Source organism: Mustela putorius, unplaced genomic scaffold, assembly GCF_011764305.1.
Source record: "Mustela putorius furo isolate JIRA1106 unplaced genomic scaffold, ASM1176430v1.1 tig00003911_pilon_pilon_pilon, whole genome shotgun sequence".
Taxonomy (NCBI): domain Eukaryota; kingdom Metazoa; phylum Chordata; class Mammalia; order Carnivora; family Mustelidae; genus Mustela; species Mustela putorius.
The window spans coordinates 111,461-136,313 of record NW_025422058.1 but is presented as its reverse complement, the minus strand read 5'-3'; the positions used below and the strand labels follow the sequence as shown (position 1 = coordinate 136,313).

Here is a 24,853-nt window from a genome sequence, read left to right as displayed (position 1 = left end):
TTTTAATGGATAGAATAAGGGCAGGCTGATAAAATGGAGCTGTTGTTTTTAATTATTCGTATGGTCTTGTATATATTTATAATAAATTTGCTTCGCTTAATATGCTCTGCATTTGCTTTATGAAGATTCAAACTATCTAGGCTTCTTTATGGGCTGTGTTCATGGACCACACACATATTCAGTATTAATGGGCCATCCTTGCTCTGCCCTATCTGCTTCAGGGTGGCTTCAGGTTAAAAAGGGAAAGTCCAGGTGGCCAGACTTCTCACAGAGGAATCCACACCATTTGATCCCATTGGCCCCAAGGAGGCAACTTACTGAATCTCTCTGAGCCCAAAAGCTTTCCGGAAGGCTATGTAACCCCTATACTGCCTATAATTATGTCTCCTTTTGTACTTCTACACTCTATTGAGGACTGATGTAAATAATGACTCAGAGGGGAGGACCTGAACCTATCATGTGTTCATTGGAAACACATGGCTTTGTAAGAGTGTAAGTATGTATCGTACCAGTCTTCAAGAAATTGAAAGTGTATGTTTGGATTAATCCAAATACCCTGATTCTTGACTTTAGAAAATGATACAATAGTTGTTTAGTTATTGCTCTGTGGAAAGCAGAGAAGGTTTTCCAACTCCAAATAAGTTTCTGAAATGTAGGAAACAATAGAAAATCTTCCTGGAGAAGGTTTCTAAGTTCCTCAGCGGAATGTTACAGACTCAGAGCTAGTAATTACTGGTAGGATATTCTAGGATGAATTCTGCTTTGACGACAAATGCCTATCAGTGTGATTATTTGTCTATGGAACAAATACAGAGTTAAGGGCATTTTTTCTGTGTCTTTCCCATGAAGTTCCTGCCTGTCCCGAAGGAAAAGTGTATTTTGACTGCAGATTTCCTGACCCTGAATTGCCAGCTGGTGGTGTAAATTGTGAGACTACATGTGCAAACCTGGCCATGAACTTCACTTGTGCCCCATCGTCCCCCTGTATAAGTGGCTGTGTTTGTGCTCCAGGGTAAGTGTCTTTCTCTCTCTCTCTTTTTTTTTGAAAATATTCAGGATTTGACAAAATATTTGATAGAAATATTTAGAAATATTTAGCTAAAATTGTTCTGGACTTTGGTTAACTGTGGTTAACTTTGAGTTGGCAACTAGAAGACTATTGCAATTATTTTGCTATATTCATGTAACATATCACATGTATTTTAAATATGACATATGACATATAACACATGATTATGTCACATGTTATATGTACAATATTATTAAAGTAGTACAATGAATTGAAGAGAGAACTCATTTCAGGATGGACTTGGCGTTTATCTTCTGTTTTGACTGCAATTTTCAGAACATGCTAGTGAGCCATTATCTATTTAAAATACTTTAAGTGCATATCTTTTGTATATTCTGTTGTGCTATTACTGTTGTTGAAATTAAGTCATAACTATGATGCCAACTGCTTTATTTTTTTATTTTTACCTTTTTAAGATTTTGCTTATTTATTTAGCATGAGTAGGGGGAGGGGCAGAGGGAGAGAATCTCAAGCAGACGCTATGCTGAGCATGAAGTCTGATGGGAGGCTCGAACCCACAACCCTGAGATTATGACCTGAGTTGAAATCAAGAGTCAGATGCTTACCCAACTAAGCCACGCAGGCATCTTGCCAACTGCTTTGCTTAATGGATGTTACAAAAAAATGGTGTGTTGAGGCTACACAGGGCAGTGGGTAACAGCGGGATCTCTGGGTTCAAACACACTGGAGTTCAAACCCCAGCTCTGCTGATGTTAGCGGAGTTATTTTTCTGCAAGTTTCTTTTAAGCCTGTGATATACGGTGTGTGTGTGTGTGTGTGTGTGTGTGTATACTCAATAAATATGAATCACTATCTTATGGCAGAATAATCTACTCCTATTTTTGTAAGTTTCCTTTAATAGCAGGAATGCCTCGTACATGGGGAAGTTAAGTACAGAATCTGGTGGTTATTCGTTTCCCTGCAGGCACATAACATCTGGCCTCACTGGCCCTCCCTCCCCTGGTAGTGAGTGGAGGCAGAGCATAAGGAGAGGCCATCTGAGGCAAACAGGTCACCCGTTCTTCCTTGGTGAGCCTATTCACACAGAGGGATTCCTGGGCTCGGGTCATCTGAACCATGAGCAAAGAAGAGAGAGGTTTTGTAGTTTGTTTCTCAGGAGAGTTGGCATTTGTCCATCCCCATCTGGAGTAGAGGGAAGAGCCAAATGACTTGGTACTGTACCAATCTCTTCAGAAAGGGAAGAGGTTGAAAGAACAGGTGTCTGTGTGTGGGAGAATAAAGGCAGGTAGAAACCAGGTCCTAGAGCAGATGAGTGAGGAAGACATTTTAGTAAAAAGGACAAGGGAAATATCACCTTTATGATGGTAAAATAATTGAAACCTACGACATCACTTGATTAAAGTGATATGATTACGACTCAAGGGTGCATGGCTGATTAGATAAAGCTGCATCCTAATTTTGTTTCACAGGCTTTCAGTTGACGCTCTCTTTTTTTTTTTTTAAAGAAATCTAGTTACTGTCACCTTTGACTTTTTAGTTCAACAATGATTGATTGATTTACTAGTCTAATTTCATTACAAAACTCAAGAAATTTTCTCCCACCTTCTCTTATTGTATTGAAGTAAATATGGTTGGAATTAACTAAGAGGCCTTTGACTGATTTGGAAATAATTTTATTATATATAACTTTCCTGTTACAAAGCTGTTCATGGTAATATGATTTGGATTGTCTTCCATATGACCTTGGCTGGCTTATTTTAGGACAATAAGCCTCATATCCCCTGTTTTATGGGTCTCCTCAGAGTGACAGCAGTTCATTGAGTATGAAAGGAAAGATCCTCATTCCTTGGTTTAGAAATCATTGTTGGAGCGTCTGGGTGGCTCCTTTTGTTTAGTGTCAAACTCTTGGTTTCAGCTCAGGTGGTGATTCATGCCTGGTGATCTCAGGGTTGCAGGATTGAGTCTCTGGTCAAGCTCCAAGCTCAGTGGGGAGTTTGCTTGAGTTTCTCTCCCTCTTCCTTTGCCCCCCCCCTTCAAATAAATAAACCTTAAAAGAAAAGAAATCACTATGGATTAAAGAAATGGAAAGTAATATAGTGAAAAGTGTCATATAAAAATGGTTCAGATATTGGCTCTCCTTATTAGCTGAAGTACCTCAGGGCAAGTGACTTAACCACTTGGAATCTTAGCTTCCTCTTTTTATTTGTTATTTATTTTTTTTAAGATTTTTATTTATTTGAGAGACAGATATCACAAGTAGTCAGAGAGGTAGGCAGAGAGGGAAGAAGAAGCAGGCTCCCTGCTGAGCAAAGAGCCCAATGCGGGGCTCGATCCGAGGACCCTGGGATCATGACACGAGCTGAAGGCAGAGGCTTTAACTCATTGAGCCACCCAGGCGCCCTCAGCTTCCTCTTTTTAAAGTGTATCTACAAATGTCTATTTCATGGGGGTCGAGTACGTGCAGTGTACCAGTCATGTGGTGTTAATGTTTGGGACACTGTGTTAAGCTACAAGTGGGGGGGCACTATAAAATACATTTATAAAAAACAGAATCTGCCTGTGGGACTGTCACTAGGATTAGGTGAGTTAGTGCTGTATTTAAAGTGGTTGGAATAGTGGCTGGGCCAAGGAGGCACTCAAAAATATTAGTTTTTGCTGTTTGTGTTTTTTTAAAATTTCTCTATGAGAGAGTTAATCAAGTACTTGCAGTTCATTGAGATGGATCCTCTAGTAAAGGTTTTTTACAAATTTCTATGGGGAATGTGGGACATAAAAGATTGCATTAATTTGAGTCTTAAATGGTGAGGAGTTGTTTGGGCTGAGCTGGGGAGCAGCAGGGTTTTCCAGGCAGAGGAGAAATGACGATGATGCCAGGGAACGTGGAGAGAAGTGTGGGATGGGGGAGCCGAGACTCTCGGACTCTGTTGTCTGAAAGGAAGAAATCTAAATGAGTTAATGCAGCATTTACATAGGTTCATTAGGTCACCTTTATTCAATAATTGAGTGTCTGCTGTATGTTAGACTTCAGGACACAACCATCAAGATATTCATGCCTTCCTGAATGGAGTGTGAAGTCTAATGGACAATGTATATATTAAATAAGGAATTACAGTGCTGTGCTAGAGGAGCTGTGAGAGGGAAAGCAGAGAAGGAAAATAATGGGATCATTTTTACTCGAGAGAAGAGGCAAGAATCCGGAATTCTTGACTTCTATGTAAATTTTTTTTTAAAGATTTTATTTTATTATTTATTTGACAGACAGAGATTACAAGTAGGCAGAGAGGCAGGCAGAGAGAGAGGAGGGGAAGCAGGTTCCCTGCTGAGCAGAGAGCCCGAGGTGGGGCTTGATCCCAGGATCCTGGGATCATGACCTGAGCTGAAGGCAGAGGCTTTAACCCACTGAACCACCCAGATGCCCCTCTATGTAAATTTTGATAGCAATGAATTATAACATTTTAAAGCATATTCAGAAAACACTTCATATTTTCTATTTTTTTTAAGATTTTTATTTATTTATTTATTTGACAGACAGAGAGCACAAGTAGGCAGAGTGGCAGGCAAAGAGAGAGGAGGAAGCAGGCTCCCCGCTGAGCGGAGAGCCCGATGTGGGGCTCGATCCCAGGACCCTGGGATCAGGACCTGAGCTGAAGGCAGAGGCTTAACCCACTGAGCCACCCAGGCACCCCATATATTTTCTATTTTTAATAGTTATTTGTGTTTATTATTTTATTTTAAATTAGTATATTAGTTATATTATTATGATTTCAATTTTCTTTATTAGTAGTATTTTATTGTTGATGAAATAAATTCTTGAGAAAAGAGTTTAAGCATATTGAAATATTTTTCTATATATTTATATTAAGGGTATTGGAATATGTATCATAAATCTTCATTCAAAATATTTTGAAAATACACTAACAGTAATTATCCCTTGAGATTATAATATTTAATTGTTCTATTCATAGATATTTTAAGATACTTTTTTATGGGATAACCTTTCAAGAAGAAAATAACACATTAAAGGACACTAACATTTAAATATACTATTAAAAAATGTGAAACACTTGATATAGTGACTTTTTATTCAAAACACATCTTAACTCTCAGGATTTTAAATTTAAGCACTTACATAAGGAGCTTTTTTTTTTTTTTTAAGATTTTATTTATTTGACAGAGATCACAAGTAGGCAGAGAGGCAGGCAGAAAGAGAGAAGGGAAGAAGCAGGCTCCCTGCTAAGCAGAGAACCCGATGGGGCTCAATCCCAGGACCCTGGGATCATGACCTGAGCTGAAGGCAGAGGCTTAACCCACTGAGCCACCCAGGCTCCCCCATAAGGAGTGTTTGATTATTCTCTCTGTCCTGCAACAGAAAAGGTTATCCATTTCATAATTTACTCTTTTATTGAAAAATTTTTAGGCCCTATGGATTTTTTTCTCTTAAGTAGCAAATACCAAAAAAAGGGCCCTCACATATTCTTTAAATGTTGTTTTCACAATAGCTCACTGTCCCCGGAAATTTAAGCTTGTGTTTATCTTTTATTGTGCTAAGCAATAACAAACAGTTTAAAATATTGCAACTGATCACTTGCTGGCATTTCATTTACTCTTATGATCTGCAAGGTACTGTGTGAAAAAGAGAGAGCAAAAGATTAGATCCACCCCCTCCATAAGTCAGAGAGAACATGCCTGTGGCAGTCGTAACAAATATAGATGGTGGTGAATATAACAAGATTTCTGATTCTTAAAAAACTGAAACTAAATAGCATTTACTTCTTCATCGGAAGAATGGCAGAGCACAAAGGAAAATGTTATGTTCCTGAAAGCTGTCCGTGTATCTGGAAAGATTGGGAGTACCTCTCAGGAGAAGTGATTGCTACACCATGTTATACCTGGTAATGAGATCCATTTATTTCAAAACATTTTTCCTAAGCAATTGTATTAGTTTCGATCATCTTATAGTTAATGTGACTGACTTGAGCAAACACTAAATCAAGCCTGAGTAAATAAGATTTTAAAGGCATTCAGGAGTTGGTAGAAAGCTATTCCTACAGGGGAATCATACCATTATTTTGAGGCATATTTCTTTAGCCCAGGGGGAAAAAAAAAACAAACCGTGAAATGTGAAAACTTGAAAATTTAATAAGGATAAGAATATCTCAAATTTATAAGAAATTAATAAATGCACCAAAGAGAAGATCACATTTAATAGAAGGTCTTATGTTTGGAAATAAGCCAAAACAATCCCATAAAATAAAATTGAAATATAATTTCTTTAAAATGTGGGAAAAAAAATCCAAGCTCATGAACAATGTCACATGTAGTATATTTAAACTGATCCAAATATAGGAGATGGCATTATGGTTTTTTTTGCTCCCATCAGGGCTATTTCAATAATTTATTCTGTCTTCTGCTTTCAGGTGAACGAAGCAACAATTTTTAGGCTTGATTGTGCTCTCTGATAATATATTTAAGCAAAGTGATAAACATAGGCCTAATTTGTCAATGTAATAGATGTTATTGAACCAATTGGCATATAACTAAGGGCTCTTGGCTCAGTGAATGTTCTTGAATACAAAGCTTACAATGTTTTTACCACTTGCAAAACTCTAATTAGAGCCAAACGTCTTAGAGAGATAACTGGTGTTATTTTTGGCTAGTGTTTGTCGACGAGGGATGTTCAATTGCACCTACTATCCATGCCCGGCTGTGTGTACAATATATGGGGACCGGCATTATCATTCTTTTGACGGACTGGAATATGACTATATCAGTGATTGCCAGGTATTTCTGATAAAGGTATGTCACAATTAGGTACTTTTATTTGCCCTTGTGTAAAAGCTTAATGTAAAAACAAGTATGCCAATATATGATACATCAAATCCACATGCCATTAATAAAACCTACAAAAGTGATAGCAATTTTAAACATTTCACATTTCACTTTGACTCATAAGTTTTATTATTTAATAGGAAATGGGCTAATTCTTTTTTTTTTTTTTTTAGAGATTTTATTTATTTCTTTTGACAGAGAGGGATCACAAGTAGGCAGAGAGGCAGGCAGAGAAGGCGGGTTGGGGGGAGAAGCAGACTCCCTGCTGAGAAGAGAGCCCAAAGCGGGGCTCAATGAGATGGGCTACTTCTTAAACTTTCTCTGCTTCTGTTTTCTAATTTGCAAAATGGGGATAATAATTGTACCTGTATCCTGGGGTAGTCTTTAGGATTAAATAAGATAAAATTATGTAAAGCTTTTAGACAGTGCTTGATGTATAGTAAGTGTTCAATAAATGCCAACCATTTTTATTTTTATGGGCTTAGTTTGGTGAATATAAATATAAGACATTAAACCATGCACTGAATAATATGTATTGTTCATGATTATAGCAAGAAAGAGACATTATTCTTAATTCCAGATATATTATCTTGATGATATACTATAGTCAACCCTGGGCTTAGTGTACCCGATAAAATCCTTAAAATTTCTCATATGCTTAATGCATTTGGGTTTTCTTTATACCTGCATTTTATTTAGACATCACTGACCCCAGAATTAAATTTCTAAATATAAAAATGTTAACTTTAGAAAGAAGTTGTACAAGAATAAACAAAATAACATCTTTTCTTCCAGTAAGGTAACCTGTGATTATCTTGAATGCATGTCTTATTTCTGGGTAAGGCTTTTATGTTAATAGAGGTGTGTGTGTGTGTGTGATCCTGTTCTTTAAAGCATGTATCAACAAAGTAGACACATTCCTATTTTGTATCAGTTCTAGTAAATTTAAAAAAAAAAAGGTGAAATCCATTGTGTTCTAAACTTAAACAACTCCTGCATATGTTTTATACCATTAAATTTCCCATTTGATACTATCCTCAGCTTCCACTAGGAACAATTTCAAGTTTCATAAAGAATAAATCCAGATTTGTCCAAGAAAATTCTGAAGTTGAGAAGATTGGAATCATGCCTTACATTTTTTTCCCTCCCCAAGTCATTTTGCAAAATGCTGAGCATTTGGCGAACTCTTACTAACTACTTATTTGAGCTCTATGCTCTGCCTGGCTTTTCCTCAACCCCTCATTTGTCTTCACAGTAGAGAAATCATAGTGTTTACCAGTCTATTTTAAAACAATGATTGTGCAGAAAACATTTCAAGTAGAATATTTGTCTCAACTCTGATTTTTGGTTAAGTGAAAGTATGTGCTTGTGTTTGTTGCTGAATGATAATAGCAGCCTTAAAAAAAAACTGTATATGTATGTATATATGTATTTATTTATTTCTGGTGCTTCACTGTAAGAGTATCATTCCATTTAGCAGGCAAGAGCCATTAAAGTTTGACTTTTAGACTTTTAAAACCTGACTCCTATCATAACTTTAATTTGCTACTATATTCTTCTGTTAAAAATCAATATCTCATGTTCAATTTCAAATTTTAATAAGATATGCTTGTCTGTGTACGAGAAGATATGTCACAGGAAATAGTCTTCCAATCTCTTAGTAAGCAATGAAATTTAGATCCTGAATTTAATATCTAGATTAAGATCTGTCATTAGGATTCATGTGGTAAGATTAAAGTCTATATTTTTAAGTTCTGGAATTGCTTTTTTTTTTTTTTTTACCAAAATAGAAGTATTTTTCCTTTTGGTACTTTAACAATGTTCTTTAAAAAAGAAAGTGTTTACAAAAGACAGACTTCAGAATATAAGTTTCATGGATTTCAATTTAGTAATTAAAGAGAAGAAAAACTACTATTAATAATTAATTAGAATTATACTAAAGAATTATTTACTATATTGTAATGGACATTTTTATGAAAATCAGTAAAACCAGTACCAGGCCCCAAAATAATTAGGATAATTTGATCAACATATACTTGGTAAGTCAAGAAATAAGTTACTTGATCATGGAGCAGATAATTATTTCATATCCAAGATGAATTAGTGGTTAACAATGCAGCCTAATTTTCATGGGTTTGAAATCTTTTCATGCTGGATAGTAAAATTCTCAATGCTTAAGGTTTTGCTTTGTTTTTTTCCCTGTTTCAATTTTTCTTCCGAAATTTTTTTATTTGGTTTGGTTTGGTTTGGTTTTGATTTCTTTGTTTACTCTACACACCTAGCTTTCTCTTTTGGGGGAAGAAGAAGCATTTCCTTTGAGAAGGATAGAATTGCTGCTTGCCCTTTCATTTAATTACTACTTTTTCAGGGACAAGAATAATTTCTGTGAAGTACAGATTTAATTCTTTCTTCCTTGTCAAACAGTTCTCTTTCCTCCTTCCTTGATTACAAATAATTCTAGGTTTTATTTTTGTTAGGTTCTCTGATATTTTATTCATTTTGGAGGCTGTTTAGCCTTTCCTGTATTAGCATATGGAATATACAGCACATCGTTTTTTAAGTGGTTTGAAGCACATTTAAGACAAAGGTATAATGTATAACCAGAAGTAAGACTTGTTTAACAGTAAAAAGAGATGAGGAACCAAATGACATCTTGACCTAGGCTGTAAACTCAAAAAGAGAGAACACTGGGTATCTTCAGCAAAAATAGGAAATACAATATTCTAACTACCCAGATTCAGAGGCTACTTCTGTATTACTACTGTATTACTACTCTGTATTACTATCTGTAACTCTGCTTCTATCTAATCTATGACAAGCCCCAATCACTGCTCGACTTCTTCTTATAATTTGTTCCAGATTAGGTTTTCAACCTTTTCTTCAGGTGAGATCTTAAACGTTTAGTGCTCTGAAATGCTTCTAATTTCATCACTCTCCATCATTTGTCCCATTAATGTTTCTGGTTTGCCTTCTTGTGTCAGGCCCTTTACTGAGGAGTGCAAGTATGATGATCACCAAAAATAAAGATGGGCCTTGCCTCTGAACATGAGGCTGGGGTGTGGTGGAGGTGGGGGTTAGTTATTAATCACCTAATCACAAAACTCATAAAATTTCAACTACAAAAGTCAATGATGACCTGAATGCAAAACCTCATTAAACTTTTAAAAGTTTATCTTCTTTTTTCCTTTAATGTAGCTTGTGCTTTGTCATTCTGCTGCCTCTGCTGGTCCCTTGTCTCTGATCACTCCTCAATAATCTTCTGATGGCTCCTTTCTTCAACAGTTTCTTAGAACATAGGGCTTACAGGTTCCATGTTTCCATGTCTGTTTCCTCTGCAAATCTCTAAGTAAGGAACAAACTGAGATCCTAAAAACATTAGAGAGTTTATATATAAGTATTTCTTTTAAAAATTATAAATATGCTATCTTTCACTTTCTCTTCCTGTGGCCATCCTAACATTGACTGGAAATGTTATTCCCTACTACAAAAATCTTTTGATGTTTTTTTTTTAATATTTTATTTGTTTATTTGACAGAGAGCTAGAGAGAGAGCACAAGTAAGTAGAGCAGCAGGGAGAGGGGGAGAGAGAGAAGCAGGCTCTCTGCTGAGTAGGGAGCCTGATGCAGGGCTCAATCCGAGGACCCTGGAATCATGACCCAAGCCGAAGGCAGCTGCTTAACCAACTGAGCCACCCGGGTGCCCCTCTTTTGATGTTTTTGACTGACTTCCTGTTCAGCAAATTCTGATTATCTCCAATCTTTTTTTCCAGTTCAGTCCCACAAAAGAAAAACTACTCTAAAATGATCTTATAGTTACAAACTCAGGAGATGGGCAGCCAATTTAAAATTTTCTCCAAGTAGTAATCATTTACACATATTTGCCATCTCTAAGCTAATCATTTTTATTCCCTGAAATGAGGTTCTTAGTGTGGTTTGTCTTTCAGGTGCAGTTTTTATTAATATTCTTTGTGTGACAACCATGCTGAGGACAAAGGAATCAGAGACAAAAAGACAACAACTTAGACCTTTATTAATAGTTAGTATAATATACCTTGTCTATAATACAGTGGATATTTTTAATGCACATCAGTTTTTTTTATAGTTTCCTAGACATTTTTATATCAGGAAAATCAGAAACATTTATAATGAAATTAAACTGTATGATAAAAATATAAAGAAAATTTCCTATCATTTCTGATACATTAATGTTGCCAAAGCTAAAATGGAAGTGAAAAATACATTACTTTTATTTAATTTTTAAAATTATATGAACAAAACATTATAGGCAACCCTGGGGTATTTTTTAATCTATTTCAGTAAGAAGATGAAAATCTTGGAGTTTATGGAATTAATTCTGTGCCTTTTTTTTTTTTTTTGAGAGAGAGAGAGAGCACGAGTGGAGTAGGTGGGAGGGGCAGAAGGAGGAGGAGAGAGAATCTTAAGCAGACCCCATACCCAGTGCAGAGCCCTGAATGGGGCTCGATTTCAGGACCCTGAGATCATGACCTGAGCCAAAATCAAAAGTTGAATGCTTAACTGACTGAACCACCCAGGCACCTCTGTCAGTATCTTTTCAAAAAATTAGCATTTAATTAATTTTCTACTTTATCCATGTAAACTAACTCTTAAATATTGTATCATTATTAAAAATTTCAGGGAAGATGATTGTGATATTTTATCCATAAGTTTGATCTCCATTATTAATCTTAGATATTAAGGTTCAATATTTACTTTGCATTGTAATAGTTTACCTACTTAGATAATACACCCTTTATGTTAAACCTTCTAAAACATTCAGTAGCACAATGATAGCATAGGTTTTCCAGTAATTATTTTTGTACCTTTCTTTCTTTCTCTTTCCCTTCCTTCCTTCCTTTTTTTCTTTCTTTCCTTCTTACTTCCTTCCTTTTCTTTCTTTCTTTCTTTCTTTCTTTCTTTTGTATTTAAATGTACACTCTGTGCTAGGAGCTGTTAAGGGTACAATTATTAAAGACATTAGCTTACCCTCAATTGTTTTATGTTTAGGGGAGTCATTAATAAACAAGAAGCTAGCAGGCTGGGATAAATGAAAACTTTCTTGTGGGAATGTAACTAATTTTGACTAGAGAAAGAATAAGCAGCAAAGTTTCATGGAAGGGGTAGGAATTGGTACTGGAGTATTTCAGCCCATTATAACCCACCTTTTTTTCAGTGTATTTTCAGGCAGAGTTCCTTGGTAATGAAACACCTCAGGATGGTTTTCTTCTCATGGCATCCTGGTTAAGCACCTGCTGTTTCAGGGAACCAACAGTAGTGTGTCCTGTGGTAATCCTCGTGCAAAACCCCAAGGGAAATACCATCCCAAGGAAATTTTTGAACAAGACTATACACCTCACAAAGGTGACAGCTGAAGGATGGTTTTGCCTCCCAAGCAGCAGGAGTTCATGGGTGTTTTGTTGTCATTCATGCCACAGGGACAATTTCTGTGTGACTGCTCTACTCTCTTTTTTCTCAGGCTTGCTTATATAACTCTCTTTTCTGTATTTTTTATCTTTGCATCAGTTCAATCATTGTTTCTGCTTCCTTATATTTTAAGCTTGCTCTCTTCTGTTCAGCAGCCTTCTACCTTTTATCCTCTTTCTATTTACCTTCAAATCTTACTACAAAAAACTTTTAAAAAACCCATCATTTTCCAGTTCAAGCATGAGAGATAATCTAATAGGCAAGAGTTGTCTTTCCTGCTTTCATTAAATTCCATTGGCTCGAGTTGGCACCATGACTGTATCAGTCTAGCTCAGTGGCTTAGCTGCATCCCAGCAAGATCACCTCTTCTGTGTCATTGTGTGAGGAGAATGAGTTCTCAAGCAATCTCATAAGAAGCCACAGTAACCAGAAGGTCATTTTGATGCACCAGAAGATTCTAATTTAGAGAAAGTACTATTGACAAAATTTCCAGATTATGTTAATCCTGTTACTAAAGAAAAAGGTGGACCCAGAGGCACAGAACCTACCCAATATGCAATTGGAAATGTAAAAGATGCTGTATTGATTTTAAAGCCACATATTATTAACTTCATGACAGGTTTCATGACAACTATCAAATATAGAGATAAAATTTGGTGGCGTGAAAGCATTTATGGTCTTTATATCCACCAAAGACTAAAGAAAAAAAAAAAAACCTGAAGACTACCAAAAACTGATGTAGCAGCAATGGAAATGCATCATTCAGATCTCCTCTTAGGGGAAGCAGAGTTGACTGAGAACCTCAGGTGTTACCTCACAGAATCCCCCACTGGGTTTCTGCTGAAGCCACACTTCCCCCAGCTGTTCTTAGCCAATGAATGAGTATGGGGGGGCTGCAGTAAATGAGTATGCTGGCCCACTCCCCTGATGGGTGACATTGGGTCAAGGACGTCCCATTAGCCTCCCCAGAGTTTTGTTGGTACAGTGCTGCTGTTAAAGACTCTTCCTACCCAGTCCTCCTTTTTCCTCTTTCCCCATCACAGGTGTCAGATTCTGCCTACTTTGCCCCTTTAAAGTTCAACACATCTCCCCAATAAATCTCTTTCATATAAAAACAAAAACAAAAACAAAAAAACCCAGCAGAACTCTTTTGGCCCATTGGTGAATGTACTGCTTTGGGACCTAAAACATGGCTTCCTGAGGCTACTGTATTAACAAGGACTTTGTGTGGGATACTTACCCTTAAAAGGGTAGGGGCTATGACAGGTGCTTAGATTGACTGACATTCGAGTAAAATAATATTCTACCTTGAGAGGTGCTGACATTTTGTTTTAGAATCACTTGGGAGAATATTTTCCATAAATGTTTGCAGTACCTCAGAATAAAGGGTTTGAGGAATCCATGTGGTACACTGATGTTGACCTTTTCCCTCTAGCTTTATAATCATTACTTATGTTGCTTAGCAACTCTGTAGCATTATCTCCAAACCTCATATTAACTTGAAATACAATAGAAATGAAAATTATAGAAATGTGACTCTTAGGAATTGATATTTTTTCAAGTTACTGTCAGCAATAACATGATATTACAAGGCAGACTATACAATATAGAATATTTTGTGGCATTTCTGAGTTTAATATAAAGACTAATCTAACACCGAGGAACTTTAATTAGTAACAATAGAAATGTAATGGTAATAGAAAGCCTTTCAGCTGGCTTTTCACATCCCTTAATCTAAACAACATTTCTCAAGAGGAAGAACAAAACAAAACCCTGAATTATATATTTTTTTCTTTGAAAATCATTCATAAAGGCACAAAATGTGGCATGATTTTTTTGAGTAGTACAATGCCATAATCATCTTAATGATCTTTATTATTCCCTTTTCAAAATTGGGGCAATGCTTTGCAAAATGATTGTTTAAGAAGAAGTAAAAGCTTTCAGTTCTTATGCAGGAAGGAAGGAAAAATGGGTCACAGAGGGACACATTAATTACTTTGTCAACACCATTCATTGAAAACCTATCCTCTTGGCACTAGGCTATAATAATTACTTATAAGACAGAAAGAATTTGGCCAAACCAAAAGAAAGATTGAGCCAGTGTTCATATTGCTGGTGATGTGAAAAACTAAGTGGAGAGAATTTATAAGACATGTATGATTTGCAGATATTTAAAGACTTTTCACTTTGAAATAAACACTGACCTGTATATCTAAAAATGAAAAGAATTCAGGAAATGTGTGGGCCTTTGAAAATTGAACATAGAGTTCAGAGAAAGTTCTCTCTGTTGAAATCCTCACCTTCCACAAGTTAGTGAAAGCCCTCTTAGAGCAGTGTGTCTTTTAACTTTTGGAGGGATAAGGACCACTTCAAAAATCTGATGAAAACCATGGACTTTCTTCTTTGAAAAATACAGATCATCAAAAAACATTTTGCGATGAATTTCCAGGGTCTGTAAAACCATAGAAGCCCCCCTGAGGAAACTGATAGCCAAAAAAGAAACCCCGATTCAGAGAATGTGCTCTTAGCAGGTGCAGTTGGGAGTGGCTGCAGGAAGGTGGGGGTGCAGGTTGAGGGGGTCCAGTGCAGAGTGTACAGGGCTAAATAACATTCTCCCAAATGAAGAACTCCCTATAACTTAACGATTGACTTTTCTCCTCAATCATTGCTAAACACTTCCTAATTTCTCTGCAAGTACCATAACAACAATAACAACACAAGATTAGGATTTTGAACTTTGTCTCTGCTCTTATTTAACCAAGTGACCTTGGACAATCAGTTAATCCTACTTCACTTTACTTCCTGTGCTGTCAAGTGGAGATAATATTTAACTTAAAAATTAAATATCATATGCAATGTTCAAAGGAAGCCCTCAAATGATCTGTGTTATTATATTCACTAACACTGCCAAAATTTTGTGTCAATTTGAGTTTGAGCCTGTAGGCAGATAATTATTTAGCCAGAAAACTTTCGAAAATACAACAAAAGATGTTATCTAAAATGAAAATATGTCTTTTAAAATTCCCCTAAGTGACATGCCTTGGGTATTTGTTGAAAAGAAACTGGTCAATACATTGGAGCTATAATAATGAAATAAAAAAAATTGTTAAAACAAAATTTTAATAGAAGTTATTGAAGATAAATGTTTAAATATTGAATTGCTTTGGTATATTTTTATGAATTTATTTTACATTATTAGATAAAAATGGTTTGAATTTTAGAGATAAGCTGTATTTCTTTTATTTAATATTTTTGAGATAATCTGTATTTTAATTTCAATACAAACTATTGCTGATCTTAGTTTTCTTTAAGGTTTGTTACAAAAAAGGTTTATAAAAAATAACTAATAATAACACATAATATACATTTATTTGTTAATTATACATTTATTTATTTATTAATGCATTATTTTTGACATTTCAGAGCGTAGATGATTCAGATCTATCTGTCATTGCCCAGAACAAGAAATGCTTTGACAACGATATTGTTTGTTCCAAAAGTGTTTTGATCTCGGTTGGGGACACTGAAATTTACCTGAATGATACTCCTTACAAACAAGTGAGTAAACTATTTCTTTTAGGATCATTTTATCTTGTCCCGAGAATACTGAAAACAAAATAGAAACAATTCAGAGAACTTTTCTCTGCAAGTGATGACTAGATTCAGGCTTTCTTTGTTGTTTTATGTGGTGTCAATAAATCATACGTGACTTGTCTCTTTGACTTACTTTTTTAAAGACTTATACATTTATTTGAAAGAGAGAGTGAGTCTACGGCCATACCACCCTGAACGCGCCCGATCTCGTCTGAAAGAGAGAGTGAGAGTGAGAGAAAGAGTGGAGAGAGGAGAGTGGCAGAGGGAGAAGGAGAAGCTGACTCCTCGCTGAGCAGGGAGAAGGTTGCTGGGCTGGATCCCAGGACCCTGCCATCATGACCTGAGCCAAAGGCAGATGCTTAATTGACTGAGGCACCCAGGCGCCCTGGTCCCTTTTGTTTATGTTTCACTTCTCCATATTCCAGTTCTTTCCTCTTTTCTTCAAACCCATGGTACCATGCTGGCCCTAGCATCTCCATCTCCAGTTCCATCTACACTGGATGCTTGGCTTCCCGAGTTAGTTCCTCTCCTCTTACCCTGCCATACTGCAGCCAGGGCAGCTTTTTTCCCCTAAAATGGGGATCTAATCTTCCATCAGTGTAGTGATTCAAAACTCTCAGATGACTTCCCAGTTCTCTGATAAGTCTTTACCAGTCTGACCATCATCACCTCTCCTGCCTCACATCTCCTTACTTTCTGCTTTGAGCACATGTTACAGAAGTCAGAGTTTTCATTAGTTCTTTTGATGGCCTATTCTTTCTCTCACCTCTGTTTCTTCGTGAATGTCATTTGCTCCTGCCTGGATCTGCCTTTTCTTTAACTTATTCTTCTATGATAGGTCTCATCATAAGTCCTTCAGGAGCTCCTCTTCATATCTTCAAGCGCCCTGTTAGGACACGTAGCATACATTAGTGAGATTTCTTGTGTGGTTGTCTGTCTTCTGACCATTTGTCTAAGAGTTTTGTGAGAAGTAGGACTGCTCTCTCCCTTATTTATTCCTGTATTCTTGGAGCCTGCCCAATTTGAAAGAATGAAAACATTTAATTCATTCATCCATTCATTCATTCATCTACTATCTCCCAAAATCTCTATTAATTATTGTGACTAAAACAGTGAAAAGACACTGTGCTTATCTTTCAGGAATTATACTCAGGGGAGGGAGACATTCAAATAAACAAGAATACGCCATGGAATGTGCTATGGCCAGAGTGTGTGTAGGACAGTATGGGAGTCCCCAAGAAGAAGCCAACGTTGGATGTTTAGGGTAGTTGTTAAGGGTGTAGACTTTCGAGTCAGTCAGTGCTCACCTAGAACCCCTGCTCTGTCACTTGCTGGTTGTGTCACTTTGGGCAAGTTTCCCTCACCTATTTAAGCTGCAGATTTCTCAATTGTAAATTTGGAATGATGATAGAATCTACTTCAGGGGCACCTGGGTGGCTCAGTGGTTAAACCGCTGCCTTCGGCTTGGGTCATGATCCCATGGTCCTGGGATCGAGCCCCGTGTCGGGCTCTCTGCTCAGTGGGGAGCCTGCTTCCTCCTCTCTCTCTCTGCCTGCCTCTCTGCCTACTTGTGATCTCTGTCTGTCAAATAAATAAATAAAATCTTAAAAAAAAAAAAAAGAATCTACTTCATAGGTTCATATGATGTTTAAATGAGATAATGGATTTTAAGAAATGACTTTCTTCCTCTCTTTCACCCTCCTTATATTTGGAAGGCTCAGAGGATATGCTTTGGATTAAACGATTGGAACTGAATCTTTTTTTTTTTAAATATTTTATTTATTTACTTGACAGAGATCAGAAGTCGGCAGAGAGGCAGGCAGAGAGAGAGGAGGAAGCAGGCTCCCTTCTGAGCAGAGAGCCCGATGCGGGTCTCGATCCCAGGACCCTGGGATCATGACCTGAGCCGAAGGCAGAGGCTTTAACCCACTGAGCCACCCAGGCGCCTATATATATATATATATATATATATATATATATATGTGTGTGTGTGTGTGTGTGTGTGTGTGTGTATTTTTTAAGAAAAAAAAACTGAAGAGAAAATAGTAAATGCTCTTGCAGAAACAATTTGACACATTTTTGAAGTGGTAATTACAGTTCAGTGTAACTTTCAACTTCCAGTGTTCACCTGTATGCAGGCGTAGATGAATCTTCATGTCAGTTGCGAAGTATGAAGTAAGATAAAGTCATAAAAATACTTTGGCCCTAACAAGTACCCTGCTAATATTTTCTCTTGAACATCAGAAGTGAAAATAAGTACCACTATTTTTGGCAGATGGATTGCTCATTGAGGGGAAGAAAAAAAATGTTATTCTTTCAATAAACACAATTTTGTTTCATCAACATGTTAAGATATAAATGTTTTATAAATTTATTTAAGTGGCACTTTAAATATTTTCAGTCTCTACCTTTATAACTTATCTTTCTAACATCATTGGAGTTTGTTGAAAGTGCTACAATTCTCATCTGAAGTAGAGGTCTAGATTTGGGGCAATTCACAAAACCCTCCTTTTTCTAATGGAAAGCATCTCTACTTCTTAATCTGAAAAGAAAGAAGCACACTATCTCCTTTTGACCAAAGAGAACTGTTTTTCTTGTCTTAAACTCCCCTGTTTAGTAAAAATGAAGGGTTTTTACCTCTACGGGCAAATAGAAAAGATATCTTTTACATCAGGAAAACGGATGTAGCAACAACCTTAAGAAGTCTAATGATAAGCTGCCTGCCTTATCCAAAAATTATTTTTAGGCTCTAAAGATAGGTCAACCAGTCCAAGAGAACTTTAATAGGAAAATACACAAAAAAGCATCTTATGGATTGAAAGGAGCTATAGGCCACCAATATTCTGCTTACTTGCTTTAATTCTTGCTGATCAAGCAGTAAGGTAAGAGCCGTGAATGGGCTGTTGCAGGAAGGTTTTACACATCTATACATCACACCTTGATCCAGAAGCCGAGGATACTGTTATAAACTTGATAAAGTACCTCTTTCAATGAGCTAACATTCAGGTGGGGAGAAGGCAGATAATAAAACCGAAGAAAAATCATATAATAGAAAGGTACTGAAAAGTATAATCAAAACAATAAAAATAGATTCTATGGCAGAGAGTGACTTGGGGTCAGGCCAGGCTACACATTGGGTGGGCCTAGTAAAGAATGATAATGTGATGCCTCTTGTTCAAGCAGGAATTATTCTTTCTCCCTTTGTTTTGCTGTCTCTTTTGACCTGTCATGGTGTGTGCATGGTTCTTTTTTCTTTATTATTTAAGGCCTTGTCACTCAGGAACAAGGATGCTCCCAGGTTGTGTGCAGACTCTCCTAGACACCCAGGTCCTTGCCCCATACCTCCAACTTGGCACCTGGGAGGAGAAGGAAAAGAGGTTAAGGAAATCCATTATCCATGCGTATGCTTATACAATATACACTGTTCCATATAACATATTGAGCCCTTGTAAGTTTGAGCTTGTTCTAGAAAACTCTTTATGGGTGTGACGAAGTTTATTTACCTTGCCCTGAGGAATGTTTCTAAAATAGTATTTCCAAACTCTGACTTTGTTATTCTACAATCAAAGGATTGTATATCCACTTCACAATTTTTTATTTTGCATCTGCCTGAATTTGCTTTACTTTCTTTGATTTAATTTGATTTTAATATTTTTAAAGTTATTATATGAGTTAATTACAATGTCAGATTTAATGGGATCTTTTACAGGGTATAGCCTCTGCTCATAAGGAATGCTGAATATTTGTTCATTAGGCTAAATGTGCTCTTAATTTTCCCAACAGTTTCCATCTCCAGTTTCTCTCTAAGGTTGTTATTAATAGCCTACAAATTATCTTCCTTTAATATAAGCATGGTCCATCACTTTCCTATTCAGAAGCTCTTACTGAATGCATTTTGCACATAGAATAGCAGCCTTTGACTGTATGGACAACTTGGCTGCAAAAGGGTCTCTTACTATGTTTCTCATGAAACCCATGTTCGAGCCTTTTGGTGCTCTCCTTACCTCTGAACAGATTTTGAATTTTCTTGCCCCTAAGTCTCTATTCAAGCTATTACTTTTGTTTGGAATGATTTCTTCTCCATTCTCATTTCCAGCTCTGTATACTTTCTTGTGTATGGTCTCTTACAGATCCGTTCATTATCTCACTCCTTGCAAGAAGCCTCTCCAGGTCCCTTTAATGGAAATCCATTTCCCCTTTCTCTTTCGCTCTCTCTCTCTCTCCCTCAATATAGATAGATATAAATATGGATACAGATATAGATGCATCTATCTATCTGTAGATATATATATATATACACATATATACCTATATATGTAGATGTATCTATTTATCTACCTATAGATCTATTAATCTATCTGTATATAATATATTTTTGGTACTTAATCATATGAGTTATCATCAGCATAGAATTTGAGTTAGCAGATATAACCCCTTACCCTTAATATACTCTATGCTCATGCTTTTGTTTACGCTCTTTTCTATAGCAGAAATACTTTTGCTTATTTATCCATATTGAGCCCATCTATCAGATTATGTCTCATTACCAATTTATGTATTTCCTATTTTATGCATATTTTATGCATTTGTTTTGTCTTTTGCTATGGAGCCAACCAAAAATACTTGTACGTAGATACTCATTGGTAAATACTAATTAATGTTTACACTTTGGTTAATGAACAAAGAATTCATTTTTCTCTTTCTTTCCTTCTTCCTTTTTTTTTTTTTTTTTTTTTTTTTTTTAAGAAACGATCAGGTTTTTTTCTGGAAAATAAGCCTACGTACCAGCTTTGGAAGGCAGGGTACTACATAGCAATATACTTTCCAGAAAATGATATCACTATTCTTTGGGATAAAAAGACAACCATTCATATCAAAGTTGGACCCCGGTGGAAGGTAGGTTAACCTATTTGTTAGGCCAATCGAAATGAAATGTAAGAAATGAAGTTACATTTACCTTTAGATGTTTTATGGAAATAAAACAATTGACATTTTCTTTAAGAAACAAGTTATATTATCAGAATTACTAACTCATAGCCCAGTGAAGAAAACTCTTACCAATTAGAGTACAGTGTTGCGTACAGTTCTTTTTGACTTTAACCTTGGAGTAACCATTTTCCGAAGTTACTTAGGTCAACTTCTTTCTTCCCATCCCTTTCAGCGTGGTTATGTGATGTTTGTCATACTGTTAGATTTATTTATTTGTTTATTACATTCTGCATTCCATCTTTTCCTCCACATTCTGGATTTTTTTTAAGTTTGCATACAGTACATTTGTAAAAAAAAAAAAGTTATGGTCTAGAGTTCTATGGATTTTAACAAATGCATGGAGGTTTTTTTAATCTCTCACTAGAGTTTCTATATAGAACAGACCTCTCTACTCCCGATTTCTCCCATGTTGCCCCATTATTGTCATCCTTTACTGATCTATTCTTCAACTCTATAGTTTTGCCTTTATGCTACCTGTTGGGTCTGGCTTCTTTGACTTCACAAAATACATTTAAGGTTCATCCATACTGTTGGATGAATTAATAGTGTTTTCCTTTATACTGTTGAGTAGTATACCATTGTATGGATGTACTAATTTGTTTTATTTATTCATGTTCGAAGATTCGCTCTGGGCTGGTTAGAATTTTTAGCAATTTCCATTTTAAATTGTTTTAATATTATTTTCTGTTAAATGTATAAATATTAAGTATGATTATTATTTTAAATAATATAAATCTTGTTAAATTTATATATGAGATTTAAATTTATATATGATTTATATATAATTTAAATTTATATATGAGATTATTTTTGAAACAATACATTTTAAAAATCCAGTTTATCTGAAATTGAAGTTCAGACTCATGGATATAATGTGTGGCAAGTTAGGGAAAAATTGGGATAGTAACAACATATTCTTATTGGACTGTGGAAAAGTTACATAGTTTTAAAGATTTTAATATGTTGTAAATTTAAGATATTATTGTATATTAAAGTCATTTTCTTTCAACCTCAAGTGAGATAAAGCCCATAAATCTATTACTAGGGTTTGCTGGCTTCCTGCATTTCTTTGATGCAAATGAAACAAGTTAGTTACTGCCATACATTTTCAACCATGTTTTTCTGCCATCCTTTATTACATATCCTCTCTTCTTTACTTTTTGAAAGTGATTTAATCAGTTATTCTCCATCTCCCCCTTTACTGCTGCCTTAAATTGTTGGGTGATCATGGAGGAAGTGGCCATTGTCTTGCAGAGTTATTGTGGCTTCTGAGAAAGAGGCACAATGATACACAGTGGTCATGACAGTTGCAATCCCAGGGTTATTATCAGCTTTGCTGGAGACCTGGGCAGCCTATTTTATCAGCTAAGGGCTACGGTCCATTTCTCACTATATGAAGAAAACCTTCAGTTTGTTTAATTTCATTGTTTTAAGGGTGGATTTCCATTGTTTTAAGAAGATTATTCTTCTTTGTACTTTTGGTTTATCTTCCTCCCCTAAAAGTAAAGCATTTCACATTATTTGAGAAAATGCAATGGGTAATGTTAATATGATTACTTCATATGGCACTTTCAGCAACCTTCATATGGCACCTTTCATAACCTATAACAACCTTTATAATTGTGAAATAAGATGTGGTTTTTATTTATTGTGTCTCATAGTGGCATGATACATGAATATTAAAAAGTTAACTTTTTCTTTTAGAAGTTATGTTTTGAATGTTTTGGCTTTTCAGAGTATGACCTAGAGAAAAATTTATTATTCTTATTGTTTCAACATTTATAGTGTTACAGAACCTTAAGCATATTCGGAGGTGGTTTTTCATCATTAAAATATATATGTATATGAATATATACAGAATATATATGTATACATACACATACATATTATAGTGTCTGTATTATACTTCTCCAAGTTACTTATATTATTACTTGTATCAGTGCTAAGACAATGGTAAGTGTGACTAGATAAAATTTGGGAGATGGCAAAACATCATTAAGAATTTAAAATAACTATTGTTTTTTTGGTTTCTATTTCATTGATTTCTGCTCTGATCTTTATGATTTCTCTTCTCCTGCTGGGCTTAGGGTTTCTTTCTTGTTCTTTCTCCAGCTCCTTTAGGTGTAGGGTTAGGTTGTGTACCTGAGACCTTTCTTGTTTCTTGAGAAAGGCTTGTACCGCTATATATTTTCCTCTCAGGACTGCCTAAAACAATAGAACAAATCAATGAAACTAGGAGCTGGTTCTTTGAAAGAATTAATAAAATTGATAAACCCCTGGCCCGACTTATCAAAAAGAAAAGAGAAAGGACCCAAATAAATAAAATCATGAATGAAAGAGGAGAGATCACAACTAACACCAAAGAAATACAAACTATTATAAGAACATACTATGAGCAACTCTACGGCAATAAATTTGACAATCTGGAAGAAATGGATGCATTCCTAGAAACATATAAACTACCACAACTGAACCAGGAAGAAATAGAAAGCCTGAACAGACCCATAACCAGTAAGGAGATTGAAACAGTCATTAAAAATCTCCAAACAAACAAAAGCCCAGGGCCAGACGGCTTCCCGGGGGAATTCTACCAAACATTTAAAGAAGAACTAATTCCTATTCTCCTGAAACTGTTCCAAAAAATAGAAATGGAAGGAAAACTTCCAAACTCATTTTATGAGGCCAGCATCACCTTGATCCCAAAACCAGACAAGGATCCCACCAAAAAAGAGAGCTATAGACCGATATCCTTGATGAACACAGATGCGAAAATACTCAACAAAATACTAGCCAATAGGATTCAACAGTACATTAAAAAGATTATTCACCACGACCAAGTGGGATTTATTCCAGGGCTGCAAGGTTGGTTCAACATCCGCAAATCAGTCAATGTGATACAACACATCAATAAAAGAAAGAACAAGAACCATATGATACTCTCAATAGATGCTGAAAAAGCATTTGACAAAGTACAACATCCCTTCCTGATCAAAACTCTTCAAAGTGTAGGGATAGAGGGCACATACCTCAATATCATCAAAGCCATCTATGAAAAACCCACCGCAAATATCATTCTCAATGGAGAAAAACTGAAAGCTTTTCCGCTAAGGTCAGGAACACGGCAGGGATGTCCATTATCACCACTGGTATTCAACATCGTACTAGAGGTCCTAGCCTCAGCAATCAGACAACAAAAGGAAATTAAAGGCATCCAAATCGGCAAAGAAGAAGTCAAATTATCACTCTTCGCAGATGATATGATACTATATGTGGAAAACCCAAAAGACTCCACTCCAAAACTGCTAGAACTTATACAGGAATTCAGTAAAGTGTCAGGATATAAAATCAATGCACAGAAATCAGTTGCATTTCTCTACACCAACAGCAAGACAGAAGAAAGAGATATTAAGGAGTCAATCCCATTTACAATTGCATCCAAAACCATAAGATACCTAGGAATAAACCTAACCAAAGAGACACAGAATCTATACTCAGAAAACTATAAAGTACTCATGAAAGAAATTGAGGAAGACACAAAGAAATGGAAAAATGTTCCATGCTCCTGGATTGGAAGAATAAATATTGTGAAAATGTCTATGCTACCTAAAGCAATCTACACATTTAATGCAATTCCTATCAAAGTACCATCCATCTTTTTCAAAGAAATGGAACAAATAATTCTAAAATTTATATGGAACCAGAAAAGACCTCGAATAGCCAAAGGGATATTGAAAAAGAAAGCCAACGTTGGTGGCATCACAATTCCGGACTTCAAGCTCTATTACAAAGCTGTCATCATCAAGACAACATGGTACTGGCACAAAAAAACAGACACATAGATCAATGGAACAGAATAGAGAGCCCAGAAATAGACCCTCAAATCTACGGTCAACTAATCTTCGACAAAGCAGGAAAGAATGTCCAATGGAAAAAAGACAGCCTTTTCAATAAATGGTGCTGGGAAAATTGG

General features: G+C 35.9%; 1 protein-coding gene across 2 annotated transcripts in view; it reads left to right on the top strand.

Annotated features, from left to right (window-relative positions):
* Nucleotides 1-24,853, top strand: part of OTOGL (otogelin like) — a 136,191-nt gene that overhangs the window by 54,046 nt on the left and 57,292 nt on the right. Inside the window, exons 23-27 of one of the 2 annotated variants that reach the window (XM_045069091.1) lie at nucleotides 850-1,012; nucleotides 5,815-5,922; nucleotides 6,688-6,826; nucleotides 15,724-15,858; nucleotides 20,641-20,790. In XM_045069091.1, the coding sequence (XP_044925026.1) occupies nucleotides 850-1,012; nucleotides 5,815-5,922; nucleotides 6,688-6,826; nucleotides 15,724-15,858; nucleotides 20,641-20,790 (695 nt within the window). The remainder of the gene's footprint in view (nucleotides 1-849; nucleotides 1,013-5,814; nucleotides 5,923-6,687; nucleotides 6,827-15,723; nucleotides 15,859-20,640; nucleotides 20,791-24,853) is intronic. The other variant, XM_045069092.1, reaches the window with a different exon arrangement.